At 36.0% G+C, this 12,922-nt stretch overlaps 1 protein-coding gene across 1 annotated transcript; it reads right to left on the reverse strand.

Annotated features, from left to right (window-relative positions):
• Positions 1–4,812: 4,812 nt before the first annotated feature.
• On the reverse strand, positions 4,813–7,360 carry LOC306881203 (5-hydroxytryptamine receptor 5A-like; the record flags this gene model as incomplete). Its single annotated transcript, XM_079435155.1, has 2 exons — positions 4,813–5,148; positions 6,662–7,360. The coding sequence occupies 2 exons, from the start codon at positions 7,358–7,360 to the stop codon at positions 4,813–4,815; spliced, it is 1,035 nt and encodes a 344-aa protein (XP_079291281.1).
• Positions 7,361–12,922: the final 5,562 nt, after the last annotated feature.

Here is a 12,922-nt window from a genome sequence, read left to right on the forward strand (position 1 = left end):
ACTAAAGGGTGCATATTAGTACATAAAAGGTACATAGTAGTACCTGAATACATTTTGAAAAGGTAATGCCCCAGTGACAACTTTTGGACTTTCCATTCCTGAGTGTACCAAAATATGAATGCCATTTCATGGTAAATATATGTTAGTGCACTTACAACATGACCTTATTAGCGTGCATTTAAGTCCGTGATATTGTTTGACATAATGGAGGGTCTCTCTGTCTGTTGTTTTGCTGTCTAGTCTGCCCTCACCAGGACAAAAAGGAGACAACAGGTGATAACTACATGGGAAGGGAACTAGTCCACACCGCACAACAGCATATAAACGCATCAGGCTGATTTACATTACATTTACACAATGGCATGACATAGTGTAGCGTAGACAATAATGTAATGTAGACAATATTCAACATATAACAAGCATCTAAAATATGTGTTATTATAAGAACATAGAATAGTTTAAACATTTACAACAACTTTTTTTCCCCTTTTTTTCTGGAAAGCCTATGATTGGTTGTTTAATGACAGGTTCCTTAGTGACAACTTGCACCACTAATGCTAACAAAATAGTTTTTAAGTGTTTTTCATGGGCAATATCAATGGAAATGTTTAATAGTCTTTTTTGGAGCTATAAGGAAGACATGTAAATTGACTTTCAAACATGAACCTACTCTGAGATTTAGTCACTGTATTTAAGTAAAAATGTGACAACTGAGTCTTTCTGGTCACTGAAACTCAGACAATCATAAATATTACTGTCAACCACTAATTATAATAACTGTATTATTGCTGCACTATATTAAATATTGTACCACATTAGTTACAAATTATGCTGCATAATGCACATATTCCATTTTTTTTTATTAATAGTGTTCCAGTGCTTTGTTGTAGTATTATGTTGATTTACTTATTAATATTGTACTGGCCTTTAGATTTGTGCATTAGCAGTGTATCTGCTATACGTGTCTGCCTTAAGTTTATATAATAATGTACATTGAATTGTAAATATCGACTTTGCTTGCTGTGCTGTTTTTATTCTTGACCGATAGAGAATCTTTAATCCTCAGGTAAGGTATTTCCCATGTTTGTACACCAGGGGGCAGGTTTGCATAAGACAGCAGCTAAACAATGCAGTAAAGAATGCTTTGCAAAAAAAACAACAACAACAAAAAAACATAAATAAAAAAATAATACATAACTGAATACAGGAATATGTCTTTGAATTGCACATTCACTGTTATGTTCCAGTCCAAGTTCTGGGTAGGCAATTTGAGCTTGTTGTAATAATATGGGTACATCATTGGGAATCAATTTTGTGATTGTCGCACAATTATATTGCATTAACTTATTAAAGTTCTGTAGAGTAGTTAAAAATTCAATCAAATGACAGTTGAGCAATAGATGGGAGTCAAACACTTATCAATTACATTGTTCTTGCATGAAATTTAAAACCTAGAGAATCTTTCTCATTAATCAAGCTATATAATATCAAAAATTATTGTGAAAGAAAGCTTTGATAATAATTGAAAAATTAATTGCTTGACATCTGCAGGGAAATAACACTTAATGACATTGCAGTTAGAATGAGAGCAAACTTTTTCTGATTCCTCTTGACCGGAATGTTGTTTTGAAACACACTTTATAATCTACACTGTTTATTTTGTGAAAATTTCATTCTGAAAGTTTCTATCTCATACACATATAATTAAGATAATGAGAAAATCTGGCAATATGTTTTATTTTGGATCTATCTGTGCATCGGTTGTATCTTCTCGTGCCATTTTAATACACTATCCCTGCCAAATCAGAGTATAACTGAACAGCTGTTCAAGAGCAGAAATTTTATAACAAATAAACACAGCTGATGCAACTGTAAATATTGGTACTATGAATCCAAATCAAATCCAGATTAACCATAACCCACAGAGCACCATATAATATGAGTTTTGTGTCAAACAAAATGATTCATGAGTTTATTGCTTATTTATTGCAGAAAAATAGTTCCTGTACAACTTTTTCTTCTAAATTTGTTTATAAGTATCCTTCCTGTCCTCTGCATGTAAAACGTGTGCTGTCGTGTGAGAATAAAGAATACCTGTGTATGTATGACTACTGTTTTATTGAATGACTTTCTAAAGCAATAAGCCACACAACTGTGGTCTGCTTCAAGATTTTTACTTACTGCAGTCAAAGTATTGTGAAGAGAATAAATGCAAAACACAGAAAATCTGTACAAGACCTGACTTTCACTTAAGAAAGATTATAGATCCCATTAAAGAACCTTTAGCCATCGGCGCCACAGAAAAAGCGGCGACCCATAAACTACAGTGAATGAATATCAGATGTCATATTTCAACAAATGGATCTGATTCCTTGCTGCTTTCTCATCATTCAATAAAATATGATTTATATTTGTTGAAGCAGATAGCGTTTCTCTGGTTACCATCCACAGAGGCATGTTCTTCCATCTCTTTGTGTTATCTCTTTATTTCTAAAGGCTGAAGAATATGAACATTATGAAAAGTTCATTTCTGAATTCCTCGAGTCCCTGCTCACTGATCTGAAATCACAACAGAGCTCTGAAAAGGATATTAAAATGCTGTGTTCTGTCACTCTTCTAAAAGAAAAATGTTTTAGCATCTGTCTTTGGTGAAGCAATAGGAATTTGCCAATAAATAATTATCCCACACCACTGCTTCAAAAATAGATTTGTATTACTTACATACAGCTAATTTCATTCTCATCTGCTTGAGTTTTTTCCCCGCAGGTAATGAAAGCATTCAAATATTTGAGCCAGACATTGAAAACCTCTAAAAATAACTCTTATGTTGTTTGGACATTACCATAATTTATTACATCATGTAGTGTGTAAGAGCACATGCAATAGAAAAAAAAGGATCATATCTGTTTATTTCCTCAGTGAGTCAGATATTTGAACGTCTCTTTCTATCACTTTCCATCTCTGCTAAAGGGGAAGGTGCCATTTAGGCAGGTGTCGCATCCATTATTCATGTATCCACTCCACCAACAAATTTCTTACCTGACACTTCACATCAATTAGCCCTGAAAATGTCTCTTTTTTGTTGCTGTGTGTTGCGAACTCAAAAGCACTCTACAGAGCTCCATTTGCAGCCAACTGAGCCTTTGGTTTGTCAATCACTTGTCTGTGTATTGATGGCTTTCAAAACGTGTTTAAGTGCGGGGCGATAGAATGAACAGCTAAATCAAATAAGGTACAGTTGATTCGGAGACATCGTAATATGAATCCACAGCCTGAATTCTAAAGCATCTTCATTGAAAGTGAACAAGAGCACGGTATTGGACTTGAATAGAGCTGAATCCTTTCAACGGCTGAATTATTTTCTTTAAGGCCCAAATATTAGGCAGTATATCTTCATCTGTTCTTCAGTATTTTGATCAAGATTGCTTCTATTGATATTGCTATTTCCTCTCGGAATGACGAACAATTCGTGGGAGCGTCATACACAGACGGGAGTGAATGAAAATGTAGGCACTTTTAAACCATCAAGTAGCCAAGTGTAATTTTCACTGACATTATAGGGGAAATAAGTGCTGTTAATCCATCATTTCCAATTTCCAGAAACAGAGATGACTTCAGGAAAAGTCTAAATTACACAGATGGAAAGGTTCTGGCTTGGTCATCAGCATGTTCCTTAAAATCTACCACTATGAGAATCTAATTCTCACGAGCTTATGTAAAATGACAGTTCCAATAACTCAGCAGTGGAGCTGTAATACATCAATCCCATGTTCACTCTCATCAAAACAGAGACATTGCGTTTATTTTTTATAACAAGCTGTATCTTTCAGGTTAACAAATAATCTGTATGAGTCTGAGCATTGTAATTAGGAACAATAATGATCCACACTGAACAACATAAAAGGTTACCATGTGCAAAAAGGCAGCCTACACAAAATGTACAATGTGTTTGTAAATTAAAATGAATCCAAATCCTAAAACAGAGCTATAGGACAAAACCTGAATCATCTTTATCAAAGGAATACTACTGTCCATAATTCTGGGTCTTTTAGGATGTTTTCTCTCCTAAATAAGACAATATCCCATATAACCTTCCAAGAAGAAAAAAAAAACATTGGTATTTTTGAATCTCAAGTTTAACATTGAAATATTAAAATCTTTAACATTAAAATATTGAAATATTTCGCTTTCACTCTCTTTCTATGCATTTCTTCACAGACATTTATTTTTATATATGCACTACTGTGAAAAACTTTGGGGTCAGTTCATGATCATGTGATGCATGTACATATATATGTATATATATATATATATATATATATATATACATACACGTCACATGATCCTTCAGAAATCATACTAATAAGCTGATTTTCTGCTCTAGAAAAATAAATAATAAAGCTAAATAATAAAACAGCTAAAATATTCATATTTTAATATATTAGTATTTTAATATTTTTAAAATACTAATATTTTTTATGCAAAAACTCATACTTATATATATACACACACACACACACTGTATATATATAAACTCATATAAACTGACTGCTAAAAGCCAAACATGGGACATGGTCTATATTCATTTAATGCAGGGGACAGACTGACATTTCAGCTGAGCATTCTTCACTGTTGACACTGGGTCAAATCATCACTTTGCCTGTCAGTAAAAGCCCAGACATCATTCTGTCCATACTTGAGCTCTGTTTCTTTGTGAATCTGTGCTTTTTGAAGAACTCAGATAACCGCACTTTCCCAAATCTAGGTGGCTTAAACTGGCATTTGTGGCAAGGCCAAGATTCCTGTTATCTCTCAGCGCTGTCGGGAGAAGAGATTTCTGAAAGCGTTATTATAGTTCTTGTTGAAGGCTGTGTAAATGAGCGGGTTGAAGAAGGAGTTGGAGTAGCCCAGCCAGAGGAAGAAACTCTTCCATATTGGTGGTATGTGGCAGGAGCACAGCGGGGTGATGAGCTCGGTGAGAAAGAAAGGGATCCAGCACAGGACAAACACTCCGATGAGGATGCCCACCATCAGAGCTGCTCGCTTCTCTTTCTGCTCTCGCCACGTCTCGCTGTCGGTCTGGAATGTCACCGTGGCATGGCGTACTGTGAACACCATCTGAGGCTGCTGCCTGGAGGCCTCTTTCACCTGAGGGAACATATGTGTCTTGAGCATTACTGCTGTGAGTGGATCAGTCAGAAGCATAGATCTAGGTCAAGCATAGGTCAAATAAATATGTATTTAGTACATAAGTAGTGTACATCCCTACAGGGCGTAATTTTATTCAGATTTTTTCAATCAAATTATTTATTCAAGATTACATGTATTCTTCATAGATTATATGTGAGCCTCAGCAATGTACAGTACACTTACCATTTAAAAGTATAGGTCTTTCAGAAAGAGGTATCTTATTCTCACCAAGGCTGCATTTATTTGATCAAAACTACAGTAATATTGTGAAAATATTATTACAATTAAAATAAATATTTTACATTGTACTATATTTTAAAATGTAATTTATTCCTGTGATGAAAAAGCTGAATTACAGAAGTCATTACTCTCACATGGTTCCTAAAACAATCATTTCAATATGCTCATTTGGCTCTGTCGTAAATATTTGTTATTAATATCTGTTTTAATCAATGTAATGCATCCTTACTGAATACAAGTATTAATTTACATAATACTGAAAACAAATCTTAGTGAACTTTTTAATTGTATGTACATATAATTAAATTATGAAATGATTTCATTACACTGATAATATAGATGAAAAAAAGAAAGAAAAGCAAAAGCTACTGAATTCAATACAGAGATTTTGATCCTCCTCATGCATGCTCCTTAGTTTTTTCGAGTCATTATTTCTAGAGGTTAAGATAACATAATATAAAAATGCATTGAACTTTTGCAGTATTGAAATGGTCATGAAAATAGCCATTTAAGCATAAGCTTTTAAACCCTTAAAGTTTCTGTATCAAACCTTTGACAATCCCTCTTAAACCCAGTGAAGTAGAACAGGGTGGTAATAGAGTAGAAAATAACATAGAATTTATCTAAGGGAGGTGTCAGGAATACTGTTCGCTAAAGTGTTGTGACATGCTCAGAGATTAAACCATGCTGTTCAAGGTAATAGAGTAACATAATGGGACATTCAAGTTCAATCGGCTATTGAATTGTTGTCTACTCTCTAGTAGTATTCTGTAAAATAATGACATGTGAAGTGAAGTGACATACTGCCAAGTATGGTGACCCATACTCGGAATTCGTGCTCTGCATTTAACCCATCCAACGTGCACACACACACACCGTGAACACACACCCGGAGCAGTGGGCAGCCATTTATGCTGCAGCGCCCGGGGAGCAGTTGGGGGTTCGGTGCCTTGCTCAAGGGCACCTCAGTCGTGGTATCGAGGGTGGAGAGAGCGCTGGACATTCACTCCCCCCACCTACAATCCCTGCCGGGCCGAGACTCGAACCCGCAACCTTTGGATTACGAGTCCGACTCTCTAACCATTAGGCCACGACTTCCCGTAAAATAGGAACAGTCTGATCTGAAACAATCGATTACATTCAGCAATCTTGAGAACAAAAATTCTCTGCATAGTACTGTATTAAAATGCAGTATACTAGTGTGTGAGGGATAAAGAACCTAAAAAGTTACCTCTACAGCCTCTGCAACTGGAGTGATGGTGTTGGTCCTCTTTGATCCGATACGGAACTTAGCAGCTTTGTATATCTTCCAGTAGACAAACAGCACAACACAAAGAGGCAGATAGAAGGCCCCGAAAGTGGAAAAGATGGTGTAAGACGGCTCCTGGCTCACCTGGCACTCCATGTCCTCCTCTGAATACGTCTCACCCCAGCCAAACAGAGGGGAGAGGGAAATAACAGACGACAGCAGCCAGGTCAAACCAATCATCACATTAGAGATCTTCTTTCGGGTCTTCAGCGTGTATTCCAGGTGGCGAGTTATGGACCAGTAACGGTCGAGGGCTATTGCGGTCACGTTCCAAATGCTGGCTGTACAGCACAGGACGTCAAAGGATATCCAGACTTGGCAGAGAACTCGGCCCAACTTCCATCGTCGACCGTTCAGCTCATGGACTAGACTGAGAGGCATCACCAAAGCAGCCACCATAACATCAGATATGGCCATGGAGGCCACCAGATTGTGGGGCACACGGTGGAACGTTCTGACTCTGAGAATTGTGACTAGGACGAGCATGTTCCAGAAAAATGTAGCCACCACAAGCATGGCCAGAAGGGTGAATGTCAAGACGCTGAAAACTGTCTGTGGTCTGTAGACATTTCCATATTCTGAACTTTGATTAAAGGAGCTGTTCTGGCTGATATCAGCCATGTTTTTGAGTGCTCTTTTGTCCACTTTACACCACTTACAAAGTAACAAGAAAGATCTTCACTGGACTGCAGCAGCTGTAAAAATGAGAAAAAGGACATTCAGCAAAAATTCAGCTTCTACAGATATTCAGTGCTGTCAACTGGAAAAAATATAGTGATATCCAGGCTACAATGAAACACTTTAAAACCCAGAGACACAATGGAAAATGCTTTGAAAATGGAATGGAAAAAAACCAGAGACACAGAGACAGCATTTTTTTTTTTTTGTGACAGAATGTGGTTTTGCGTTTAAAAATTAGTCTAGAGCAATTTTTTTCATCAACTTTGTTAATGAACTTTTTAAATTAGTGGGTGTTTACATGACACTGTTTTCAACTAAGAACTGAACATTTTGGTCGTTTATTTACACGACAAATGTGTTTTGGTGCTAACTTGCTAACTTTTGAAAACGGGTTTCAAAGTTTTTGAAAATGATACTTATCGTCTACGAAACTGTGAAAATGCAAATTTGTGAAAATGGTTACATAATACACATGCTTATTACGTGTTCTGTCTAAACAAATTCATATCTGCGTAGTGTTTCTTTACAAAGTGACATCGCCAACTACTGGCTTGGCAAGCATAATACAATGTATTTTTATTGTTTTTGTGGATCCATGTGGGATCATTTTTATCAACATTGTCATTTGTATGTGAAACATTTTTAGTGCAATCTTTGTTGTGTAAACATGCCCTTAAACATTTTTAGAAGGTTGTGTCATGCTCAAGATGCAGCAAAGAACGCAAGACACCTTGGTAAAAACAGTGCAGTAGAATGCAAAAATGTGTTCTGTGTGAACGGCCATGGCCAGAGCCCATTGCCTTTCATCACAGAAAGGTGGACTACTAGCGAATGAAATAAAAGTCATTATACATAGCCTATTTGTGAAGTGAAACTCGCGGTGCAATACGGGAGACACGAGAGTGCCGTCAGTTTCAGTTGCTCATATACAGCAATATCAATGGCCGATGGCACGAATATGAAGAAATATCTGACCACTGTACAGTCTGCTAGTATTACCACATGTAGATGACCCAGAAAAACTGTGAAAAAGACATTTACCACAGATTCTTATCAGTAGACATTGTGTAATAAAACATATTTTTAGCTGAAATGACATGCCAGAGAAAATATGCCATTCGCCATCTCTGGTGTGGCAGGGCTGACTTTGAAATGGCAGAGTAAGGTATACTCAGCCTGAAAACATGTCAACGTTCCTGACATATCCTGTGTAACAATTCAACTTAGTAAAACTGTTACAGCCCACTGGCAGAGAGTTACAATTATTAAATAGTCATGTTTTTCAATGAAGAATGATCTAATGGATTTCCCCCCCCATCTGCCCAGGGTTAGCAGCCTATAAGAAGTGTGATGTACTCTATCCTTCTGAAGTCTGAATCTTCAGAAACATACTATTTTCTGCAACAATTTGTGCTGATAATTAGATGTAAAATATAGCACTGCCTGTAACACTTCTCCTTCACAAATTGGATTCTGGACTGTTAAATGATCCTTACTTCAACTCCTCTGTTTTAATCATCAAAGTGTTTGCATCTTTCTGGGAGCGAAATCTAATGAAGTCTTTGATAATTATTCATATTTAATTTGAAAGAAAAGATTTTACTACAGGTGCATGCATCAATATTTTAGAACATGTATTCCTTCATGACACTATAGTTCCATCATGCTTTGTGACTGCATAATGAATCTGCCACTGGAATCTGTTCAAGATGTAATTGTTCGAAAACGTAATTGCACTTTTGAACAATGTCTGAGTGAAAATTGGCCAAACTAATTAAGCATTCATGTGTGGCTTAGGGAAATCCATGAGCAGAAACAATAAACATGTCAAATAGAAGAGGTGAAATATGGAAAGATAGATTGCTGACCAAAATAGCCCTTCTTGTCTTTCCATGCCTTAAGGGTATGAGGTTTTCAGGAGAAAAACAAGTAGGAGGGTTGATATTTGCTCGAGGAATATAACACATTCAAATATTCATAACACCTCCAGGCTGAATACACAATAAATCAATAAAATATTTTGTTCTATTGGTCCACAGTCTAAATCAAACTTCAGCTCCAAGTGTCAAACAGTTCTTTTAGACAGCCTTTTAGAAATAAAATGCATGTGTGGGAAGTTAGGATTTTCACAAACCACATAATTTCCTTCAATCAAATATGAGACATTCAACAGACTGTGTCATCCGCTCTCACATAGTTAATGCCCTCATCTTTGAATCATTACTTTAATGACAGTTAAAACAGTGCCGCGTTGGAGGGCTCATCCTAATCACACTGGCACTTCTTCACTCTTCACAGCAGATTCCTTCAAACGTAAGGTGGCAAGGGTTCACTTCACTGCTCAGTAACACAAGGCTCCCTCAAACTGTTTCTGCCAAGTACATATAAACCACCAAATGTTTTGTGTTGTATGCACAATATGTAACCTAGCTACAGCACTTTATTAGTTCTCACTTTTAAAGGGGCACTCAGTGAGCTTTGAATTTGTGCCTGTATGGTTTTGGACTTAATGTCGCCTGTTGCTGTTGATACATGATCTTTGTTTTGCTATTTTTGTCTCATTCTACATACATCACTAGCAGACATTCTTGGATTTAATGGCAATTAATTTGTAGATGTGGAATTTGTGGAGGTTCATACTGGTAAGCGGTCTGGCAGCTGCTCTGTACATTGATCAGACTGCTGTGAGTTCTCTTCCCTGTGGTCGCTGAGCGCTGAATGGAGGCAGTTTTCCTTGATCTGTGACATGGAAGCTGTTGGTCGTCACAGTTTGTTTAATCACTCCAGCAGAGTCTGTTTGGACATTTTATATCTACACTTCACTACACTGATCCATAGAGGTGACTTCAGGTAAATTGGGACACATTTTCCCATTAGGATGATTGGGGAAAAATGTCCCAATTCTCCTTAACCTACTCTTCTCTGTTATGTTGTGTACATTGTGTTTGTTATTGTTAGATTTGATGTTTTGTTTACATGTACACTAAAAAATAAGTGTAATTTTAACTGTAGAATTTTGTAGAAACACTACGGAAAAAAAAAAGTTAATAGGTTAACAATAAGTTCCCGTACTATATACAGGGAAAAAATGTAAAATATCTAACCAGACATTTCATGAAATTTTACAGTAAAATGCTGTTATTTGTACAGTTTTTAGAAGTAAAAAAATAACAAATCAATGTATAATTTACAGTCAAAAACTGTAAACTGATATTCCCAGAATTCCCTGCATGACACATTTGAAAGTATTTTGTTTAAATAATCATGTTTTTTTAATAGTTTTTGTTATCAGTTATGTACATAAGGGCTTTATGTTACATCTCTTGTTTAATGAAAGTTTATTGCACTATTTAAGTATCATGTGTGTTACCATGATGGCATTTTGTGTTTGCATGAATGACTCTGTGCACCTTCTATATATTAGTATATATTTCTGCTTGTGGCGAAGCTGCTTATGATGAGCTTTGATTATTCATGTGGATTCTCTTTCACCACCTGCATTATTATGGTGGTCATCAGTATGTTTAAAGGTACAAAACAGATTTTAATAGCAGTGTGTGTATTGCTGAAATTACTGGTTCACATTTAAATTTCCATGTTTGTAAATTACAGTTTTATACTGTACATTTTACAGTTAGTTCTGTAAATGTGTTTACAGTATTTCTGTATTTTTTTTTTACAAAATTATTCAGGCAACCACAGCTGCCAAAATTATTTTGTAAAAACTACAGAATTGTTTTACAGTGTAGTTTTATGTTCATTCTTCATAAATCATCAGCCATGATCACTGACTGAAAGCATAAAGAAAACAACATTGTTTTTGTTATTACATTATTAATTATTATTAACTCAACTGTATGATGAGGCTGGTCATGTGATCTCCATATGGCAGCAAAACATGTCCCACTCTATGTAGAATAGAATAAAACAGCTTTTTCTGCAAATCTACATTTTAATGATATTTCTCAAAAGTACTGTTCATTTGCAAAATGTTATAATTTGTAACATGAGTGCATCTGTACACTTTAAACCCATCATCTGGCCAAAGTAACATCAAAACTGTAAAGGCAGTTTATTGTGCATTAATTTATATGCTAAGCATCACTGTTACTTAAGTGCATGCGTATGCAAAAAAATAAAAAACATAAATAAAATAATCAAAATTCTGCACATCGCGCGACTCACAGAAGCATTTGTAACATTATTTAATGAAGGGTTATCGTGTATATATACATACACACACATTAAAAATGATTTTCTTAATAATATGGGTGACAATTGAGTTACACAAGGTGTTTAAGTAAAGTTGTAGTTATGATTCGCAATATTTTTGGTAATACAAGTTAACTTAGCCCACTAATGAATTGGAAAGACTATTACTTTCACGTGACATTCACATTTCTTCAACTATTATATCTCCGCGAATACAGCATCATTCAATGGCAACTCTGCGAGATTTACACGCGCACATATTCACGGCATCACACCACAGCTGGCTATTGTTTTCCTCCCCTTCCCACTTACCTTTAGGCAAGAACACTTTTGCGTCGGTGAAGGCAGTATCACCCCATTCGGTAGAAAACAATATCCTGAGTGAACACTGTCAGTCTCTGGATCTTGTGTTCAGAGGAGTGACCGCGCTACTGCAGTTTCTCAAGTCTCCACCTCGGCGCAGACCACATGCATGCAAGGTTAAGAACATACCGTTACCATCAAATCCCAGTGAGATTGACAGCTGCACGGAGCTGTGCTCTCAAGTAGCCTACAGTTAACCGTTGCGTAGCTGTGTGTACATTGTTTCTTCCATGCTTGATTTGAGCTTTGTGCAGTTTTTGTAGCCTACATGAGAAATGACATTCTGAGGCAGGATGTGAAAAACAAACAAACACGCTCAGACCTGATGCGATATTAGTGAGGACCAGTAATAAATTATTTTCTAACTAAGCTTCATGATATTTACTCCGCCCCTACACACAACCCTCGCACAAACTCACCTGTTGACATTAGATCTAGAACAATAGTATGTGGATTTTCGAGCATTTGAAATTGTGAGGTGAAATTCACAGAATTTTTATATTATATTTTAAAGACTATATTTTTTAAAAAAGCGGCTCTCACAAACAAAGCTATATATGTAGACTACAGACAAAAGGAAAGGGAATAAGCAAACAAAAACATTATTAGTTTATTAGTACCTCATTAGTTGGTTTATTGGTTTTGGACACCAAGATAACTGGGAGCAGAAAAAAGAGAAATAGCCTATACTGTCTTTGCAAATGCTGATTTATGTAACCTAAGCCTATTTATTTACACTTTATATGAATTTAAGTCATTTTCCTTTACATACCATTAAATTTTATTTTTATACATATCTTATGAATAAAGGTGTCTCTTCTTGTCTGTCCCCTACCAGCCAGTACTGAAATTAAAGAATTTTTTTTTTTTTACATAATTTTTTTATGTAAGTTTCAGTAGGTTAAATGTGACTGTTACATCATATTG

The sequence above is a fragment of the Barbus barbus genome, assembly GCF_936440315.1.
Source record: "Barbus barbus genome assembly, chromosome: 15".
NCBI classification, from domain to species: Eukaryota; Metazoa; Chordata; class Actinopteri; order Cypriniformes; family Cyprinidae; genus Barbus; species Barbus barbus.